Source organism: Carassius auratus, chromosome 25 (assembly GCF_003368295.1).
Source record: "Carassius auratus strain Wakin chromosome 25, ASM336829v1, whole genome shotgun sequence".
Taxonomy (NCBI): Eukaryota; Metazoa; Chordata; class Actinopteri; order Cypriniformes; family Cyprinidae; genus Carassius; species Carassius auratus.
In genome coordinates, this window is record NC_039267.1 from 779121 (window position 1) to 800386 (window position 21266).

Genomic DNA, 21266 nt, shown 5'->3' on the forward strand with positions numbered 1-21266 from the left:
CAACCCAACACATTTTTTCTTTACGCCTTCAGAGTATAATTACACTCAAACAGGTGTGATTTCTCACCGATTTCAGTTGTAGTATGAAAAAATTACAACACTTCGAAATCAGTGAATGGCATCTGTTTGAAGTTATCCAACAGCTTTTAGGTTCAGAAGAGACGGCAGACATTTTGTCCCCTTCGTCCATTACATACAACTTCCATCGTTAACAGTCACTTTTATCAGAATCGCTTACAGACTGTACAGCTTAAACCACACAACTATATGAAACGTTACCTGTAAATCGACATATCTATCAAAACTCCACCTAATTATTTCCTATTACATAAAGGTTGTCGTATCATTATTACCTTTTATATGATTATATAAAAGCCAGCTCATCGATTAGTCGTTTGTGCTTTAGCATGATTGTCTCCCCGCGTTTTTCCACGCCACATTCCTTCAAGGACCAGCTCACTTACTTCCTGCTTTATGTTAAACGACGGCGAATTCAACCAATCAGACGCGCGTAACGACAAATCGGGCAACGCGATTGGCTGAGCGCGGCGAGGAGGGCGGGGCATCCTGTCTCGTTGCTGGTGCGTGTTGTTCGAGGGAAAAAGCTGCTGGAGCGATTCGAGGCCTTGCGTCTACTTTCTATGAACGAAAAAGGAATAAACATTCTTGTTTGGTAGTTTTCCTCATGCAGCAGGCAGAAACCTTTGGATAAACTCAAACGGAGGTCGCGGAATTGTTAAATGGTTTGCATTATTGAAATCACATTATTGCTTGTGTTACTGTACAAAGGCTGCTGGTTTTGTAAATGTAGACGGTTGTTTATGGACAGGCCGCAGTTATTTGACTAGTGCTCATGTGCATGCTTTATTGCATGAGTCAGGAGTTACATTCGACAGTCTAGATACTAGTTTGAGCGTTTAGTGAATGAAAGTGTTAGCAGATCATCAGTCTCTGCTGTTGTATGGCTCTTAAGGGCCTTGCAGCATGGGCTGGCCTGGTGTGTGTTTTTAAGTCACTTCAAGAACGGACAGTGTAATGTCCCTTAGAGACAGCCCATTTATGAGCTCACCTGTATAGTTCATTATTTTCGCCCAGAAAAAGAAAACATGCATTATAATTTTTAAAGGCTGATGTCTGTAAATGTTCAACAAATGCAGCATGCATGCTTACAATAGGAAAGGATATTAAAAGCCACACAATTTACAGTGATTAAATGTTTAACATGACAAGAGATGTAACGTTAAAAGCACACAGAATGGAGAATGTTGTATTTTCACAAGGTTTGGAATACTGAGTTTTTCCTCTGCTCAATTTGAGGCTATTCTAATATAACATACTACTTTACAGTTTCTGTCATATTAAATATGTATACTAGGCACAGTATTCAAATACATTTGCCAAAATGCCAAGTATAGAAATGCACACTTTATGGATCCCCACAATGCATTGCACTTGAATGCATTGGAAATAATTACGAAGTAAAGATTTTTTTTTTTACACAGAATTAAATACAAAATGCAAACCAAATAAATTTCCAAAAAATGTCGCTTGACGCCACATGTGAACATCGTAGTCTTACCGTAGCATACTTCTGCTTGAAACGATTGTATTGTTGCGTATTACGTACTGCTGTCACTTACTATTTAATAAAAAGTATGAATCACTTTAAGCTGTATATTAACAGGTGGTATACTACAGTTTTGCATTAGATCTATGGATGGATTGTACTGACATGTTTGTTTCTTGTTTTCTAGGTATTGAACAGTCACACGATTCTCATCATATGAGAAGAATGTAGAGACGAGACTTGAATACAGTCAGCGGGCTTTCTCTTTTGTTTTAATTAAGTTTTATTTTGAGACGATGGCCTACACAAATTACAGCTCATTAAACCGAGCTCAGCTCACATTTGAATATCTGCACACAAACTCGTAAGTACTCATTTTAGTACATTTTTTGATGATATTTTTGCAAATTTGCCATAGTATAAAAACTTATTGGGAAATTAAATAAAGCTATCTCATGTTTTTTTCATAATGGAGTTTAGTACAACCATTCCTGTAACAGAAACGTCCTGAATTATGTGGCTATGGGATCACAGAATATTATATGTTCTCGAGCATAGGCTAGTGTAAAAATGTAAATTTTTAATCTGACAATTTCATCTTATATAATTGCATAGCATTTACCACATAGGCTAGATTAGTGTTGACTGTTATACATTTTAAAGATTGACCTTTTTTTGATTGAACTTGGTACACTCCAACTGCTAAAACTTGCATAGCAGTCAGCCAATCAGATTGGAGCTTTTGATTTTCAAAAGCAGACATTTCTGTCCATATCCATTGATGGTTGGTGAACAGATCCTGCTTCTTCTTTCTACAGAGCAGTTTGAAGCGATAACATGACAAGAAGTCATTCTTTTTTGATGAAATGCCGTGGCACGATTGACATTTGACGATGCAGAGCTCATTTTTTTTCCAGCAAAGTGATGCGTTTACTATCAGTGGGAGGGCAGACAGTGTAAATGTGTTTGTGAATTGAACCCCAAAGAGCAGTTTTGAATGTGGATGTTGTTTTGGTTGTACATTAAATGTTGTACAATGTTGTATTAAAGCTGAATTGTTTTTGTGTAAAAACTCAACTTTGTTACATACTTCTGCGCTTATCAACCATAAACTACCAAAGTAACTCAGGGCTATGAAAAAGATCAGACTAAGACAAATTATTTTGTGGCCGACAGGACAACCCACGAGTTTCTTTTTGGAGCGTTGGCCGAGCTTGTGGACAACTCAAGGTACTAACACTGTTTTTTTCCATCAGTAATTATTAAGTATTACAGACATACTAAATCATAATGCATCATTAAAGTGAACATTCACTCCATTTCTTGTCTACAGAGACGCAAATGCCACACGGATAGACATCTATACAGGTTTTATGTTACAGTCATACATTTTAATACTAGCAAAAATATGTATTGTAACATAATAAATTGACCCCTAATATATGTTAAAATTAATTTGTTATGGCCAATCAGAGAAGAGACCAGATCTGAGAGGCGGGTTTATGCTGTGTTTTCTTGATGATGGCACTGGAATGGACCCCAGTGAGTAAAGCAAATAAAATATTCATCACACCACAAAATGCATGCATTTCTACTCAACAACATCTCATACATGACATAGTGATGACAGTAGAAATGTTTTGAATAGGCGAAGCCACTCACGTCATCCAGTTTGGCAAATCAAGCAAACGATTCCCAGAGTCCACACACATTGGCCAGTATGGAAACGGATTAAAGTCGTAAGTATTATGACACTTTTTTTCACAAACCGATAAGCTGCCTGTATCTTGATAATTAGCCTTTTTTTATACATAAACATCCTGGTCTTTTTTAGGGGATCCATGCGTATTGGGAAGGACTTCATTCTTTTCACTAAAAAAGATGACAAATTAACGTGTTTGTTTTTGTCGCGAACGTTTCATGAAGAGGAGGGTCTGGACGAGGTAAGATGTTGATTTCAGGCCATCATATACAACCACTCATTCTGAACGGAAAGCAGAGCTCTTGAGAGTTTTTGGCATGTTCTTGTAGGTGATTGTCCCATTACCCTGTTGGGACGCAAAGACCCAGCAGCCTCTGACTCAAGACACAGAGAAGTACGCTACTGAGACTGAACTCATCTTTAAGTATTCACCTTTTAAGAATGAAGAACAGCTATTCCGCCAGTTCAAGAAGATCGAAGGACCCAGTGGTTGGTTTTTGCAGCAGTTTGTCAAAAATGAAATCCATTAGATTGTGTCTTGAATGAGGCTGTTAAATCGGAGTACTGTGTGTTTGTAGGTACGCTGGTTGTAGTTTATAACTTGAAGTTGATGGATAACCGAGAGCCGGAGTTGGATGTGGAGACGGACCATCAGGACATTCTGATGGCTGGGACGCCTGTAGAGGGAGTGTGAGTTAATCCGCAAATCATCTGGGCCTGTATTTACCAAGCCTTAAGGAATTACTCCCAAGAACACTGCTAAGAAGTGTTAAAAGATTATTGGCTCAAAGTTGCACTTAAAAGTTAGTCATCAAGCATCTCAGTTGTAATTTAAGCGAAGTGTAGGACTAAATCTTTAGTGTAAGTCTTAGAGTTGATCCACGATACTTTGCTGTGCCACAAATGGGATTTCTGATGACGAAATATGCATGGACCAATCAATTAATAGATTTCCTTATTTAAGAATATTCTCAGATGAATTCACATTGAATGGTGAAATTCTGAAGAGTTTTCCACCATGTCTTAATTACAAATTTAAACCAGTGTGCTGTAAACTGACCTGCCTTTAGGCTTTAGGGTTGTGAAGATAGATGATATCAGAGATATCCCCTGTTGCTGACGATAGCAAGACGATTAATATTAGTATTGTTCGTAAAAAAATAGACTAGGCGCCTATCTTCAGTAATTTAGTGCAGAGAGCCTCTAATGGGATGCTTCAGAAAAACGTGCCGTGGATCGGCTGGTATAAACACAAGCATTGACCAGAGTGGCCACGATCAGCTCCGGTGGATGTGTCAAGAGTCGTAACGCACTTCAGACATGAGCAGTGTAAGTAAGTGGTAAGATATTTATTCGTTATACAGTGTAGAAAGCTTCACTTATTATAAAAGGTGTTTTTAAAGAGCATAATACTCACGCTAGATTGAAGTCGGTAATGATGTTCTTTAGTAATGTACAGTGCATCTGGAAAGTATTCGCATCCACATTTTATGTTTCAGCCTTATCCAAAATGGATTAAATTCATTATTTTCCTCATTCTATAAACAAGACCCCATAATGACAACATTACATGAAATAAGTTTTTTTTGTTGTTTTTTTGTTGTTTTTACTTCTTGAAGCTTTATTTAATTTGTTTTTGGGTGTGACGGGACAATCTTTGACCATCATCATATGGCAATGATCTGCCCTTCTCCTCATCTCTTCTAATCTCAAGCAAGATGCACAATTTCTCCAGAAATATTTGATTGGGTTCAATCCCATGCTGTGGCTGGGCAACTCAAGGATATTCACAGAGTTGTCTATAAGCTACTCTTTCTGTGTGCTTGTTGTCATTGTCCTGTTGGAAGGTGAACCTTCTGCCCAGTCTAAGCTTCTGAATCTTCTGGACTCAGTTTTTGTTAAGGTTATCTCTATATTTTGGTGCATTGAGCTTTTCTTCTACCATGACGAGACCCTCAGTCCCCGTCGCTGAAAAACAGCCCCACAGCATGAGGTTGTTAGCACACTTTGTTTTCGGGATGCTACTCTGCAGTCGATGAGCAGAGCTGGTTTCTTTCGTACATTATGCTTGCAATTGAGGAAAAGAAAAGAGAATCTTGTTTGGGATTGAGTTTGAGGATTGAGTTTGGCCACGCTGCCATAAACCCAGAGCGGAGGAGTGTTGGAGTGATGTTTGTCCTTTTGTAGGTTTCTCCCATCTACATGTATAATCATGAAGCTCAACTAGAGTGACTGTCAGCTTCTTGGTCACAACACTAATCAAAGCCCTTCTCCATCTATTGCTCAGTTTGGCCAGGGGGCCAGCTCTAGGACCTCTTCCATTAAGGGTAACACTACATAAGACCACATGCTTCTGTGAACCTTCAATAGAGCAGAAATGTTTCTGTACCCTTCCCCAGATCTGTGCCTCGATACAATCCTGTTTCGGAGGTCTACAGACAATTCCTAAGACTTTATGGCTAGGTTTGTGCTCTTGCATGCACTGTTAACTGTGGGACCTTACATGCATGTACTAGGGCTGTGCAAAAAATCGAATGCGATTTTCATGCACATCTCATCAGTAGAGCCGCTTCTGTGATGTAGTAAGCTAGCGCAAAAGGGAAATGTATAAATAATTACAATTAATAATGATTAATTACAATTACATTTATTTGAGCTGTTAGTAGTAACTGTAGCAGAATTAAATTGCCATCAACTAATCTTTTTGTCCAGTGAACATTTAGAGTAATTTCATCTCGACTCTAAGAAAGGATATTTTCATGGCCACAGAAAAAAAAAACCTCTCACAGTAGCTTAATAATGCATTAAAGCATGTGGTAAGGATCAAAACGTAAAGGGACATTTAATTTACAAGGCAGAATCAGAAACTCATGTAATTTGTGCACAAGAATTGTATTAACTAAACTCTTAACACAAACTAGTAAAACAAACAAACAATCACATGTGCATACAAAAGGGGATCTAAAGGGGATGAATGAAGCCATTAGAGAAACCAGAGAATGCAGTTATGGAAAGAGTCAGTTAACCACCTGAGTAAAACCATCAGCACCGTTTATAACGGGGTCTATAGTTTATACTAAACCTCTGTTTCGTTTAGTTAAATCTACGATACTTGCATTGCTTTGGCCCGGAACGAGCATCAGGATGTAGTCTCGGATGAAAGTCTTGATGGTTTGGAGGTTCGGTGGCTTAGGAGTCGTGATCACCTTCCGGGTTTGAAAGTGATTAACTCCAAAAAGAAGTTATTCTGACTCTGTGGTGGACGCGAGAGTTTTCTCCCAGATGAAGATGATGAAGAGCTAAGAGAGACTTAGATCCAAGGATAATTAATGAATGTAAAGACGAGGCTGAAGACTGGTGCAGACTTAAGGCTTGCAGAAGTGTTCTAGCTCACATCATCATCTTCTCAGAATCTAACCGAACCGCAGGCTGACTGAGGCGGGTCACTGATGTGACAATTCATCTACTATTGAGCTCACACCTCCGGGAGGTCACAGAACCAATGCTGACTTTTATTTTTGGAGGGAAAGTTTACGACTTTGTCTTAGAGCATGATATTTTGCTTGTGTAATTTGATTTGGTGTTGATAAAAAATTACTAATGATTCTTAGAACACTAATATATGGCCTTTGTACCAACATATAATATACACTCTCGTTTAGATCATCAGAAGACAAATTCATAGATATAACATGGTAAGAGTACATATAGATAAGCTTACATGAACGAGTGGTTCTATCATAAGCATGCATAAAACCGTATACAATAGAAAATACAATATACAAGGACAGTTTTGGGCATTGTGTCTGTTTTAGAGAGACTTGAGTAAGAGTTGCTTTGCCTGCATTTCTTTGAGCAATAAAACTAGTGTTGATAGTAGATTTCAAACAAACTTCTTTCATGTTGTCATTATGGGGTATTGTTTGTAGGGTTTTTAGGAAAATAATTAATTTAATCCATTTCCGAATAAGATTGTGACATAAATGTGGAACAAGTGAAGCGCTGTGAATAATTTCTAGATGCACTGTAAATGTTCTTTCCTTGTTTTCGGTTTGAATTACTGAGGAAATGTAACCATTTGTTTGAAAGATTCGACGACTCAGCACAATCACAACACTCCTAACTACTTGAGAGACCTCTCGAGCTGTCTCAAATAACTGGGGGAGTAAGAGTGATTCTTAGCTTTAAGAAATTTGAAAACTTGCTTTTTTAAGTATGACAGTAAGCATAAATTTCATGAATTCTCAACACTTAAGACTAAAATGGCACTTGAAGCTTGATAAATATGGGCGGTTGCGTTTTATTTTACAGTACGTGTACTAACATGTACTTATAGTGTACTTACAGTGTATTTATCTAAGAAAGTTCTTGTAACACAAGGTAACTACAGTGGGGTAGGGTTAGGTTTAGGGGTAGGTTCAGGGTTAGCACCTAGTTATTACATAGTTATTGTAATTACTATAATAAGTACATAGTATGTACATGAGGAACAGGACTGTAAAATAAAGTGCTACCATATGGGCCCAGTTCTTTACCTTTCTGTAGATATTATCACAAACCACACGTTTAACACGCTTAAAGCCGTAATTCACACCAAATTAAAATGTGCTGCGTTCTCAGGCTACATTCATGATGTAGATGAGTTTGTTTCTTTCTTCAGATTAAGAAAAATGTACCATTACATCAGTTGCTCATCAATGGATCCTCTGCTGTGAATGGGTGCCGTGATAAAAACATCACAGTAATCCACACCGCTCCAGTCCATCAGTTAATGTCTTGTGAAGTGAAACGTTGCATATTTGTAAGAAACAAATCCATTATTAAGTTGTTTTAACTTTAAATAGCCTATTCTGGCCAAAATAGTAGTGTACAATAAAAATAGTACATCCCCTGTTGTCCTCTGACATCAAAGCCCACTGACATATTTGTTTAGATCAGTTTTGGACTGTTACTGCTATCTTGTAAACGCTGCTGGTTGTCCATTTCTCATCTGATTCAGACTAGATGGCCTTTTTTATTTGAGAAACTAATATTATGGACTTGTGTTTAACCAGAAACAACTGTTTAAAGTTTAAAAACAAGCTTTTCATTTCCACAAGATGTTAATTACTAGACTGTATATAGTCGGGTAGATTATTGTGATGTTTTTATCTGCTGTTTGGACTCTCATTCTGACGGCACCCATTCACTGCAGAGGATCCATTTGATGAGAAAGTAATGCAATGCTACATTTCACCAAATCTGATGAAGAAACAAACTCATCTACATCTTTGATGTACTGAAGGTGAGTACATTTTAAGCAAATTAATTTTGGGGTGAACTATTCTTTTAAATCAGCTAGTCAGCGCCTTCAGGATTACTTGAAACTTCTAGACAAAAGTGGTGGATCAGATTGGAGTTAAACCATAAAGGAAGTTGGCCTTCCAAGAGAAGAGTTATCATAAACCGACTGATGTTTCTCTTGAGCTGGCATGCGGCAAGTGTTTTTATCATGTGAATGAACTGTTGGATGTTTTGGGTGATACTAACACGTATGTTTGTGTTGCAAACAGGAAGCCAGAGAGGAGATCATTCCGTGCATACGCTGCTGTCCTGTACATCGATCCCAGAATGAGGATCTTCATTCAGGGTCACAAAGTCAGAACCAAGAGATTGTCCTGCTGCTTGTATAACCCTAGGTAAACACGAAAAATATCACAGTCTCTGGGGGTTTTTAACCTCAAAATGATTTTGACACTTAATGTTGTGAAAAAATGCTAGTCAATAAGTTATTTTTACTAGTCGTTCTTGTGAACTAAATCAAGTGTGAAAACACCCTCAGAGGTGGTGGCAAACGTTCTGACTCAATATATGTTACATATTCTTTTCTTTTAACTTCTAGGATGTACAAATACACATCAACGCGCTTTAAAACCCGTGCAGAGCAGGAGGTCAAGAAGGCAGACCACCTCTCAAAACTTGGTGAGATTTACCTCAGTACACAGAAATATCTCAAGAGTTGACTAGAATTGAGCGTTAAGGGAAGTTGACTTCAGGCTTTGTGGCTTCTTATAGCATTTCCTCTAAATGACCATTTCTGCTCTTTAAATACTGAACCACAAGTATTGACAGGATATAGCAGCTTGCGTTCACACGTTGTTGGTATATTTATAAAGGAATCTTTTTGCTCTTCCCTTGATAAAGATTGTAACAAAGGAAAAAAGAGAAATGATTTTGACTGGATTCTCAGTGAATTAGACTGTGTGCTGTAAAATCAAATCACTTATGTCCCTTCTCTTTTTTCTCTTATGCATATGTTTGACTTCCTCTCTAGCTGAGGAGAAGGCACGAGAGGCCGAGAGCAAAGCTCGTGCCCTGGAGTTAAAGCTTGGGGATGATTTATCCAAAGAAGCCAGAGTAAGACCTCACAACCACGCAAACACACACACTTCAGACCCAGAAGATCAAGGATCTGACCCCGAAACTCTGAAACAAAAGAAACATTGTTCTTCCTGATAATATCTTTCAAAGGGCACATATATAAGCCATGGCTAGATAATTTAATGTCTGTAATTCACCCTGGTATGCTTAAAATTGTAAATATGAATTGGAATATAGTTCAGAGATTTTACTTGTAATCTCAAGGGGTACCACTAATTGTCCAAGGTGTATTTGAGGGAAACATTTGTCGTAATGAGATTCTCCCCTATTTTCCGTTGTTTTAGTTAAGTATAAGATTATATATTTTTTTAATAATAATAAATAATAAACGTAAAAATAATTAATAAATATAAAAATAAAACATCTTATGGTAGATCATCGTGATTTTACAAAGTTAATTATAAATAATCAAAGAAGCTTTACACTGCACAATTAATCTCCTATTTACATCATGTCTACTCTTTCTTTGTTTTAATGAGAGAATTTGTGAATGTGTAGAACGCAGCATCAGTTAACAGTGCACCGGCATTTTGGGGTGGGGTGAGTGGATTGTGTTCATGAAATCAACAGATATGTCTGTGATTCGCTATATTGCTCAACGCTGCTGCAAACACACCCTAAATGGAAAGATATGAAAAGCTCCAACCACAAACATTATTACAGCTGCAGCTTTAAAATTAAGTTCTTTTAATACAGATATGAGGTCATGCTGTGACATATCAATCTGCTGCGAGTCACACGGTATCACGTGATGCTAATTTGGAAGCCAGAGTTCACAAAGTTTGTACTTTGGAACAAAGCGAAATGCAAAAACTTGCACGGCTTGTATTTTAGGTCTGACGCATCGCATGCATATGAATGGAAGTCAGTGTGAAAAGTGCAGTGTGACTGTGACTTTAACCGGTAGAGATTTTCGACTGTCATCTTGAATGTGGTTACATTTTCATGTGAATTTGCTGTGCTATGGTCATGAAAACATATAATAATAGTTTTTAAGCACTGCAATTTAAAAACAAGTGTTTGAGAAGCAAGTGAAAGAGAACTAATTTCACTGTGTGCACGTACTGTCTGTTTCTGAGCTCTGTCACAGAAGCAAGCGCACATGAAAACGGTGCTCATAGAGTTATTTCTGCTGCTTTATAGGCCTTAAACAGTCAAATACACACACTTGTGTCAAAATGCCAGTTTTTGCAAGTATCCTCTTAAACAGTAATTCAGGTCTTAAGTGAAAGCAAAAAGCTGAGAAAGGAAACACATTTTGTAACAGTATATTGGATCCACGCAGCTCTTAAAGTGACAGCAGTCTAATATTCCTGCTGTCTGATGTTAATCAAAACAACCAAATAGAAAATCTCTCACTGCTCTTGACTAAATCCCTTTTGTAACATTTAATAAGAAGAAATGTATATTTAAATTACACACAGAAGGGTATGCAGTGTATATATAGCACCGCCCACAACATCTTTGCATAACGATGTTGAGTTTTGCGCGGAACAGCACTACCGTATTTTCTGGACTATAAGTCACACTTTTTTTCATAGTTTGGCTGGTCCTGCGACTTATAGTCGTGTGCGACTTATCAAAATTAATTTGACATGAACCAAGAGAAATGAACAAAGAGGAAACATTACCGTCTACAGCAGCAAGAAGGCGCTCTATGCTGCTCAGTGCTCCTGTAGTCTACACTGAAAACATAGAGCGCCCTCTCGTGGCTGTAGACGGTAATGTTTTCTTTTGGTTCTAAATAAATGCGACTTCTACTTCAATGTGACTTATGTTCTTTTCCTCATCATGACGTATTTTTGGACTGATGCGACTCATACTCAGATGCGACTTATAATCCGAAAAATATGGCACTCACATTTTCTTCTTTAGTTTTATTTATCAAATAATTTATTAAATGTCAATTTATAAGTGCTTGTTGGATCTACAGGTTTATAATATATGCGTTTTATTTCCTGTTGCTGGTTTCAGGCCGCTCTGAGAAAGGCACAAGATTCGGCTGTGGCGTTACGTGCCGAAGCTACTAGAAAACAAGCCATCCACGCATCCAAACAAAAGTAATACACGCCTACAACATGTAATGCACCTACAAACACGCTATGACCTCTTAAAGAATACCTTGAGATCTGTTATCCTTTCTATTTCAGAGCTTTGAAAGAGCCCAAGGAGCTGAACTTTATATTCGGTGTGAACATTGAGAGACGAGATCAGGACGGAATGTTTGTGTATAACTGCAGCCGTCTAATAAAGATGTACGAGAAGACAGGACCACAGCTGGAGGGAGGAATGTGAGTGAAAAACGCACACACCTCATTACGTAAGCTGATGTGTAACAATGGCTTCATGGATAACTACTGTCTGTGGGTGTGTCAGGGCCTGTGGGGGTGTTGTAGGAGTAGTGGATGTTCCCTATCTAGTGCTCGAACCAACGCACAACAAACAGGACTTTGCAGACGCTAAAGAATACAGACACTTACTGAGAGCCATGGGAGAATATCTCGCCCAGTACTGGAAAGACATCGGTATAGGTCAGTCTTTTTGTGTAATATGTACACACGTTTATGGAATATTCATTGAATTATGAATGATTAATTCATAAATGTAACATGGAATGAAATGTTTCCCTCAACAGCTCAGAAGGGCATAGTGAAATTCTGGGATGAATTTGGTTATTTGTCGGCTAACTGGAACTCCGTCCCCTCAAATGAACTCCGGTTTCGCAGACGGAGGGCCATGGAGATCCCGATCACCATCCAGTGTGGTATGAACATAAACATCCATTCAGCCCTTCAAAAAGTTCCTTTAACATGCCAAATATTTATTTGCATAAATGTGGCAAAAATGTATTTGGCCAAAATCAAGATTACTGATTTGATCCTAACTTCTAATCTAATGTAATGAACTTTTGTGCTACAGACATGAATCTTGCTTCAAATATTGGCAGTTGTTATGGGCTGGTGTATTTTCGCTAATTATTATATGCAAAGTGATCTGATGTTAAAATTCCTACCTGGTTAATGCCAAAATTTGAAAATATTGTAGACTTGAATTGAATTAGTGACTAAAGTCATGTAGGTGGAATCTTTTGACTTGGGCCAGCAAGAAACCACCTAAAATCACACTAGCAAACACATATGGGAAAAAAAACTGAACATCTTAGCAATGCATAGCAATACCCTAAAAGATAACCAGAACACTAGATGCCCTAAGAAACAACCAGAACATTCTAGTAACCACATAGAAACACACAGAACAGGCAGCCCACCCTTGCATCATTGCTGTAGGCAAACACCACTCACATTCATTCAGAAGATAAATATAATTTCTTAGCGTTTTCAATCTTTCTTTCTGTAGATAAGTGTTTGAAGTGGCGGACGCTGCCGTTTCAGATGGATGCTGTGGACAAACGGTACCCAGACAGCTGGGTGTGTCTCATGAACCCGGACGGAAACCAGGACAGGTCGGGAAATTAGATCCCAGAAGCATTCTAATGGTTCAAGACTATTTTTTATTTCTTCCTCAATCTTCCGTTTGTTCTGTTCTGTTAGGTGTGATGCTCCTGAGCAGAAGCAGAATTTGCCCATTGGCGTTTTGAAAAAGGATGTCAAGTCATCAGATGACAAACAGAAAGATCTATCAGAGAAAATCCGTCAGCAGCAAGAAAAACTGGAGGCCATGCAGGTCTGTCCATGATCTCAGCTCGCTTCTGAGCCTTTTTGTGTTCATTTTGTGTAAATTAAAGCTTTATTTTTCCTCGTACAGAAAACCACGACAGTAAAATCAGCAGCAGATATAAAACGGCTGCCTCTAGATGTCAGTACAAAACCTGCAGAAGAACGCACGCCTCAGGTACAGTATCTGTGTCCGGATGTGTGTGGACAATTCTCACAAAAATATATTTAAGTTACATTTTACCATACCATCAAGACACAAAATATGAAAAAAAATCTGAATTATTTTTTTCACAAGGAGAGTTGAATAAATCTTTTGTAATTTACTCACCCTGATTATTTATGTAGCGTTTTAATGTGACTTAGACATCTTTTTGACAGGTTTAATGCTATGCATTGTTTTATTCTATTATATCAAAATAAATGTATATTTTCTTTTACCTATTTATCCTCCCTAATAGCCGACCCGCTCATCTCAGCGAGCAGTGCCCCGCCCACGCTCCCCACCTCTCCCCGCTGTGGTCAGAAAAGCTGTCAGTCAACCACAGATAGCAAAAACTCCTCCCCCTAAAGCGACGCCTCCTTCACGACCCACCCGGACCCCACCAGCTCCTCCCCCTCCATCCAAAGCAAAGTCATCACCAGCTCCTGCAACAAAGGCAACAAAACCCGCCGCCAAACCTGTAGCCCCCCCACCACCCACAAAGACACCGGCTCGCAGAAGTGTCACACAGAGCCGCGCCACTACAGTAAGTAATCTTATATACTTTTATATACTCTTATAAACCAGGGGTGCCCGAACTGGTCCTGGAGATCTTCCTAGCTGCAGAGTTCAGTTCCAGCGCTGAGCAAACACACCTGTCTATAATTAATCAAGCGCTCCTTCAGATTCTAATAAGTTGGTGCAGTTGTGTCTGGTCAAGTTTGGAGCTGAACTTTACAGGAGGGTAGAAACTTTCGTGTTTCAGTGCATAAAAAAAAAAAATCCCCAAAAACTGATACATGTTTTTTCCTTGCTAGCCATCATCTGCCAAGACTGCTGGCAAACAAACTCCAACTAACAAAAAAGGAAACCAAAAGAAAAGTAGAGTCCAGGAAAAGGAGGATGCAGATGAAGAAGAAAGTGAAGAGGAGGAGGAGGAAGAAGAAGAGGAGGAGGAGGAGGATGACGAAGAAGACAGTGCATCAGAAGAGGATGAACCTCAACCCAAAAAATCAAAGATGGCAGCGTCTGTTCAGGCTCGAGGGAAAGCTGTCGTGGAAAAAAAACCACCAGCAGCCGAAGCAGCTATTAAACAGACCAACGCTGAGGTAACATTCACACAACGTTACCAGAGGGAAACGGTGGTGAACTCACTTAAAACAATAGTTCACCCAAAAATGTGCTGAATTTGTAATTGCCCCCAGGCCATCCATCAGAACTGATTTGGAGAAATGTAGCATTTACATGACTTGTTTACCAGTGAATGGGTGCCATCAGAATGAGAGTCCAAATAGCTAATAAAAACATCCCCGTAATCCACACCCGTCTATGAGTTAACATCTTGTGAAACAAAAAGCTTTTTGTTTCTTAGAAACAAATCCATCATTAACAGTTTGTTAACTAAAATACGACTTCATAATCTATAATATTGCTTTCTCAAGTGAAAAAGTCACTTCGTCTGAATCAGGAGAAACGGCTGCACAGATCAAGCACCGGTTAAAGCAAAAAATGGTTCTTATTAAATATGGATTATTGTGATGTGTTTATCAACTGTTTGGACTCTCATTCTGACGGCACCCATTCACTGCAGAGGATCCATTGTTGAGCAGCTGTATGAAAGTAATGCTATATTTCTCCAAATCTGTTCCCATTAGAATAAAACACATCTATATCTTGGATAGGGCTGGACAATAATTTAAAATCAGTATATATTGTGATATTTTCTTTTTTCAATAACAGTGATATGAGATTTAAACACATTTCCAATATTTCAATACACGTAACCAGTGTTTCCTATTTGTGGCGATAGACTTCATTGAATAAACATGAACACTCCACCTTCAAAATCAAAACACGGCTGTTTCATATGCATGTATCTCTATAGAAATCTGTCTTCTGAAAAGTTTTGATGGCATTTTCATTTTATCTGATGAAGTAGCTTTCAAGAGCGCAGCGCTGCTTTGTGTTCAGCCATTTGCGGGGGAAACCATTGTTTCTGCCGTACTAGAAGCGCCTCCTGCTGGCAGAGAATAAATCTGCATTTTCAATAAGTCTCCAGCAACATGTGCGAATCTGAGAGCCTTGTTTATTTGACTGATTTTACATTTCTTGTTAGTATGAAGGCTAAATAAAAATGAAAGGTGAAATAAATTGTATTTATTCCATTTTTATTTCTAAAATATTATAGTTTTGTAGGAGGAGGTTTCATAGACTTGGCCATTTCATTTTTCAGAAGTTTATAGGTAGAGACATCTGTTTTGAGCATGCTTGAGGCTTTTCTGAGGCTTTTCTTTTTAAATCACTGTATTCACATCGGAATTATATCTTATCAACCTGAAATTAAGAAATATATTGTGATATAAATTTTGGCCATGTCATCCAGCCCTAATCTTGGATGGCTTGAGTTTAAGTACAGATTCAGCTCAATTTATTTTTTGGTGAACTATTTCTCTTATGCAGTTTTAATTGATTTCACTTTCTCCGTCAGGTTATCACAAATAGCACTAATGAAGATCTGAAGAAAGATGTGATAAAAAATGCACAGAAAGGTAAAACATGCATATTGTTGCGCATTATAAAAGGATGTATCCAATTGTGGGGTATGATTTATAGATCTTATAACGGTGTTGTAGATAAAGGAATTCAGGTGGAGGCGAAGGTGAACGGCGAGTGGTTCACAGGTCGTGTAACCGCAGTAGAGACGGGAAAGGAGAGCATACGCTGGAAGGTCAAGTTCGACTATGTTCCCATGAACACTCCTAGAGACCGCTGGTACATGCACAAGCACTTACAAATAAACATTAAATAAATTGATCTATTCTGTTTCATTGCAACTTCTAAATGATTTGTATACAGCAAATGTTTGATTTGTGTTTTTGATTGTTTTCAGGGTGTTTAAGGGCAGCGATGATGTCCGTCTTATGCGTCCCGCCTCTCCAGAGTCCCGAAGTCCAGACACCAATCAGGGTCCAGCACGGTCTGTAACTCCGCCCACTGCTGCTGAGCCTGACACAACTCAGAGCGGGCCGAGCAGAGAGACCACAGAAGGCCTTGTGACCATGATGAGGTGTGTTTGTGGTTTCTTCCATTAATACTAGGTGCATTTTGTGTGTATTTCAACCCGTCGTTCATGGTTCGTTTGGCACAGGACATTGCTACGGTATTTTTTCCCTCCGGATTTCCGAATCCCTAAAGATTCTGTGAACACTATGAGTGCTGAGGACCTTGTGGCCTTTCCAATCGTGAGTACAGAGCATCGTTGCTGCTACGCAGAAGCCTTCAAAGATATATCAATTCTAAATTGTTTGAGTGCTTGCACATATTAATTGGATTGCATTAATTATTCATTGTGAATTGCAGAAAGAGTATTTCCAGCAGTATGAGGCCGGACTGCAGAGTCTGTGCAATTCCTACCAAACTCGGGCGGAGTCACGTGCACGAGCCGTGGAGGAGAAGAGCAGTGGGGCAGAAGCCAAACTCCGGGAATCTGAGGAGAAACTCCGCAAACTCAGAACCAACATCGTCGCTCTTCTGCAGAAAGTTCAGGAGGTCTGAAACACACACACACACACACACTCACTTCCTGTATAAATCACTTTTGCTATTTGTTTTGATTTTGCGGGCCATTGTCAAAGAGATTTTATGAGTTTAAATGACTTTAGAGTTATCAACAGAAAAATAATGTATTTGATGGATGATTTTGATGATTTTTTTCATGTTTATGTGTTCCACAGGATATTGAGATCAGCAGTGACGATGAGCTGGATGCCTACATTGAAGATCTGGTCACAAAGGGAGAGTGAAACTCCTCTGTTTTACCTACATTTTCACTCTCTACACGTGTTTCATGCATTCTATGCGCTCTGACGGCTGACTGGAGATGTTTGCTGGTCAGCCACAACTTCATCCCTGTACTGTAACAATGCAGCAAGAGCCAACTTCAATTACCAACTTCAAGGCAATTTTCGGTTTAAAAACACAACTCAGGCCATCAGCCCATCCTTGGATGTAACTTGTGGGCCGAAGGTGATGAGAGGAACCTGCAGTTTGAAAACTTTGTTCGATTTTACTCTACATGGAGGTTTTGAGTTCATGTTGGCTGTTTTAGGATCTCAGTGTTGTAAAGCTTAATGCTCAACCAGATTTCATGGAAGAGTCCGCAGCCTTTCTCAGCTCGCATTGATTCCTTACAAACCATTTTGACATTTTGAGTTTGAAAATGGGCTTTAACTTGCTGCTATGTTATCAGAATTTCCTCAAGTTTGAGTTCCTTCCCATTTCATTTTCCATGTATTTGGATGTGATATTCATTTTGTGTTTTATTTTTTAATCCTCCAATTTTTTTTTTTTTGAATAAACACATCTGATGCTGTTAACATCTTCAGTTACAGTATTTAGTCATCTTTATATCTGAGAATATTTTTTAAAAAAGTTTTATTAAAACAGTCCAATAAAGTTTAGGATGTACATGTCTTATGATTCTGTTTGTCTGGGGTAAAAAAAAAAAAAAAACTTCCAGTTTGTGTTCTAGTTGTAACTTTCATATTATTTTTTTATTCAGTTGATAAATGCATTCAACAATTTGCTGAGATGGAAAAAAATAGCCTATGTTAAATATACACACTTTGACCTTAAGTTGTAAATTTTGTATTTTGCATAGTTGCTAGTACAGTTTAAAAATATTCAATTGGAATGTTGTAATTGAATGTAATGACATATATTTGATATATACCATATATTTATAAAGCCATGAAGGAAAGATGATCTTAAATTTGTAAATATTCACAGAGGTCAATTATTCTGCTAATTTCTTTTTTTCTGAATTTGAAAAAATGAACTGATAAATGATAGATCATGTGTGATCCTTTTCTGTACAGCTGCGCATTCGTGAGACTGTTGTTAGCTCAGCAGTTCACTCCGTAGAAGTTCTGCCAGTCTGGCATCGTTTTTCCTGTCCCTTTTTTATTCATCTTTATTTCTCGCACCTTTTTTAGTCAAGTTGGTGTGAACTGATGAACTCTCATGAACGCATAGCCATGCAGAAACCAATATTTTTGGTTCATTTTCCACCAAAACTTTTTGTTCACCCTCAGAACACTTTGAGTATACGACATGGGATCATTGTGTGACACTTTTGCATAATTTTAAAGGCTTGATGCTGGTCACTATTCACTTGCAATAATTATTTAAAAATAAAGGTTCCAAAAGATGGTTTTTTTCACAGTGATGCCTTAGAAGAACCAGTTTTGGTTCACCAAAGAACCTTTCAGAAAAAAAATATAATCTAAAGAACCTGCAATGAAAAGGTTCCATGAATGTTGAAGGTTCTTTGTGGAACCATTGCTGCCAATAAAGAACTTTTATTTTTTTAAAGTGTATGTATGAGTGTGATATAAAGTCGATGAACAACCATATAGGTCACTTCATTAAAAAATAGAACTATAGACTTGATTGAGACATTCTTCAAAAATCCTGGATCTTGTCATATAACATAAGAAAATGTAAAAAAAAAAATAATAATAATAATTTGGCATAAATCAACAAGCCTGTCAAGGTCATTGTTTGTTAGCTGCTCTGTTGTGATGGCTCGGATCAGTTCAGCAGAGTCTTCGATGTTCATGTTTCTCTGATGCCCTGCGTGATGCTGAGGATGAGCTCTCCTCCCTTCCTGAGTTTCACATGACCAGACTCAACCCTGTTTTTAAAGAGAGACACAAACACATTGTGAGGTGAGTACAAAACTTATTAATAGGTTAGAATTACATAATAAATCTTTATCAGAGTGGTTAATGTGTTATGTGCTTTAAATTGTGGTTGATTCACACAAAAACTACACTGGAAAAAAAAAAAACCTAAACATATTTAGGATTTGGGGTGGGGTTAAATTGTAAAAAATGGGGTCAGTTTATTAGTAGATTTTTGTAACCTCTTAGTCTACATTGACTTCTGGTCTACTTTTTGTTACATGTGATCTTTGTTAACTTTTAAGAAAATGTATCAAGCATTTTAGATTGACAAATATAACACTGACAAATACATTGCAGTTGAAATTACGATATTAACAGTTGTCATTTGAATAATTTATATTCATACAGTTATACTACAGAACACCTAAGGGACAAGTTGATGGTAAAAAAAAAATAAGATGGGAGGAAAATTGATGTTTCAGTGCTTTTCTGTTGCATTGAAGGCAAACTCAACGCTTCTTTGAGAAAAATAAATAAATAAATTCCTCCCCTCATATTTTCCCCATCACATTGTCCCTTGCGCACGGTAAGACCCAAAGAAACCTTTTTTCTCTTCTTCTGAATACTTTACTCCACACGGAGTTCCAGACCGCCGCGCGTAACGCTGGACTGCCCCGGATGTAAAGCGCAGGCGTGCTGAGCGCGTTAAATCGGGCCATGATTGCGAAAAGATTCGTGGCTTCATTTTTGAACCTCAGCCCGTTCTTAGTCACATACTTCACTGAGATGTTCACAAAAGACGGAGCCCAAAGGATTAGGAAACAAATGACCACAAAAACGATAATACGCAGCGATTCATTCTTGCTGTCCTTGTCGCAGCTGGGCGCTTCTCGGCTGAGCTGATACCTCGTGATCATGTACAGTTTGATGGTCATTAAAACTTTGACGGCCACGATCACCTGCAGCACTATGACCCCAAAAGCGTTCATCTGAGCGGCGAACTCAACTGGCACGACGCTTTGAACGGTTAGAATTGAATATGTGTAAATCCAGCAGAGCGCGCAGACGCCAATCACAACCCCGCGCGTAATGTACAGCTTGTAGAAGAAGGGGTGACACACAGCCAGGTATCTATCAAACTGTGCAAACACAAACGTCAACACGTTCACTCCTAGCAATGATGGTAAAATGTAAAATGTGCCGTTCCGGGACGGATAGCCCTCTTGGACGTCAAACAGGCCGAGGTAGAAGACAGAGCAGCCGGTTAAAGTGTCACTGATGCTGGTGTTTAACATGAAGATGAAGCGGTTTTGGGAGCGCAGGGCTCTGGTGCTCATGATGCCAATGACCACCGACCCTGCCAGCAGAGCCGAACCTGTAGCGAACAGAATATGAAAAATAAATATCAAATAATCTTCAGGACGCGAAAAGTCAACAGAGAGTGGAACGGTTAGGTTAAAGGTGAGCATTGTTAGGCGCCTTTAGTAGATCGAGGACACTGATGCTAGTTAAGTGTTTAAGTATAGATGCGGCACAGTCCCATAAGAATGAAATTCGATATTGACAAATTGTTCACATAGCCTAAAGTCAAATGGGAATTGTCTGCACTAGAGACTTGTATTTGCTTGTTGTCAGAAACTTTAGGGCCTACACTGTAGGCTACATCTATTTTTTGCAATGTGATAACTAACTAAACCGATAACGATTGATCTTAGCGCTTAAGAACGTTTTCTACGAGTAATTTTACGATCGTCCGTTTCCCAACAATGCATGTAAAGCAATCGCACGTAGTTGTGCTTTAAGGGCTACTTAGGAGTCGCTGTCCGTTTGTCAAGTGCTGAAATGTCGCCTTATATAATGGCTCTTTATTTTAGTAGCCTACACGATCGTTCATTGATGTTAACCTAATGCTGCGTTTCAGACAGACAACTTGGATATCTTCTTATTATATTATACAATATAATACTTTACATAATAGGCTAATATATTATATACTTTATATATTTATATATTA

At 38.4% G+C, this 21266-nt stretch overlaps 2 protein-coding genes across 3 annotated transcripts; one reads left to right on the forward strand and one right to left on the reverse strand.

Moving 5' to 3' along the window:
* Positions 1–596: 596 nt before the first annotated feature.
* Positions 597–18032, forward strand: LOC113042909 (MORC family CW-type zinc finger protein 2A-like). Of its 2 annotated transcripts, none has more exons than XM_026201917.1 (27): positions 597–743; positions 1755–1931; positions 2744–2797; positions 2901–2935; positions 3041–3109; positions 3216–3306; positions 3402–3510; positions 3599–3758; positions 3848–3959; positions 8822–8947; positions 9151–9230; positions 9583–9665; positions 11664–11749; positions 11840–11980; positions 12066–12220; positions 12325–12453; positions 13047–13152; positions 13241–13373; positions 13455–13541; positions 13825–14112; positions 14384–14674; positions 16054–16114; positions 16199–16337; positions 16456–16632; positions 16714–16807; positions 16926–17114; positions 17300–18032. In XM_026201917.1, exons 2-27 carry the CDS (start codon positions 1864–1866, stop codon positions 17366–17368), a joined length of 3132 nt encoding a protein of 1043 aa, XP_026057702.1. In that variant the 5' UTR covers positions 597–743; positions 1755–1863; the 3' UTR covers positions 17369–18032. The 2 variants fall into 2 exon arrangements, with proteins under 2 accessions (XP_026057702.1, XP_026057703.1); XM_026201918.1 differs by having other exon boundaries at positions 606–724.
* Positions 18033–19181: 1149 nt separating this feature from the next.
* On the reverse strand, positions 19182–20783 carry LOC113042795 (G-protein coupled receptor 15-like). Its single transcript, XM_026201796.1, has 2 exons — positions 19856–20783; positions 19182–19260 (listed from the first exon to the last, which is right to left on the reverse strand). Exons 1-2 carry the CDS (start codon positions 20719–20721, stop codon positions 19182–19184), a joined length of 945 nt encoding a protein of 314 aa, XP_026057581.1. The 5' UTR covers positions 20722–20783.
* Between the last annotated feature and the right edge of the window lie 483 nt (positions 20784–21266).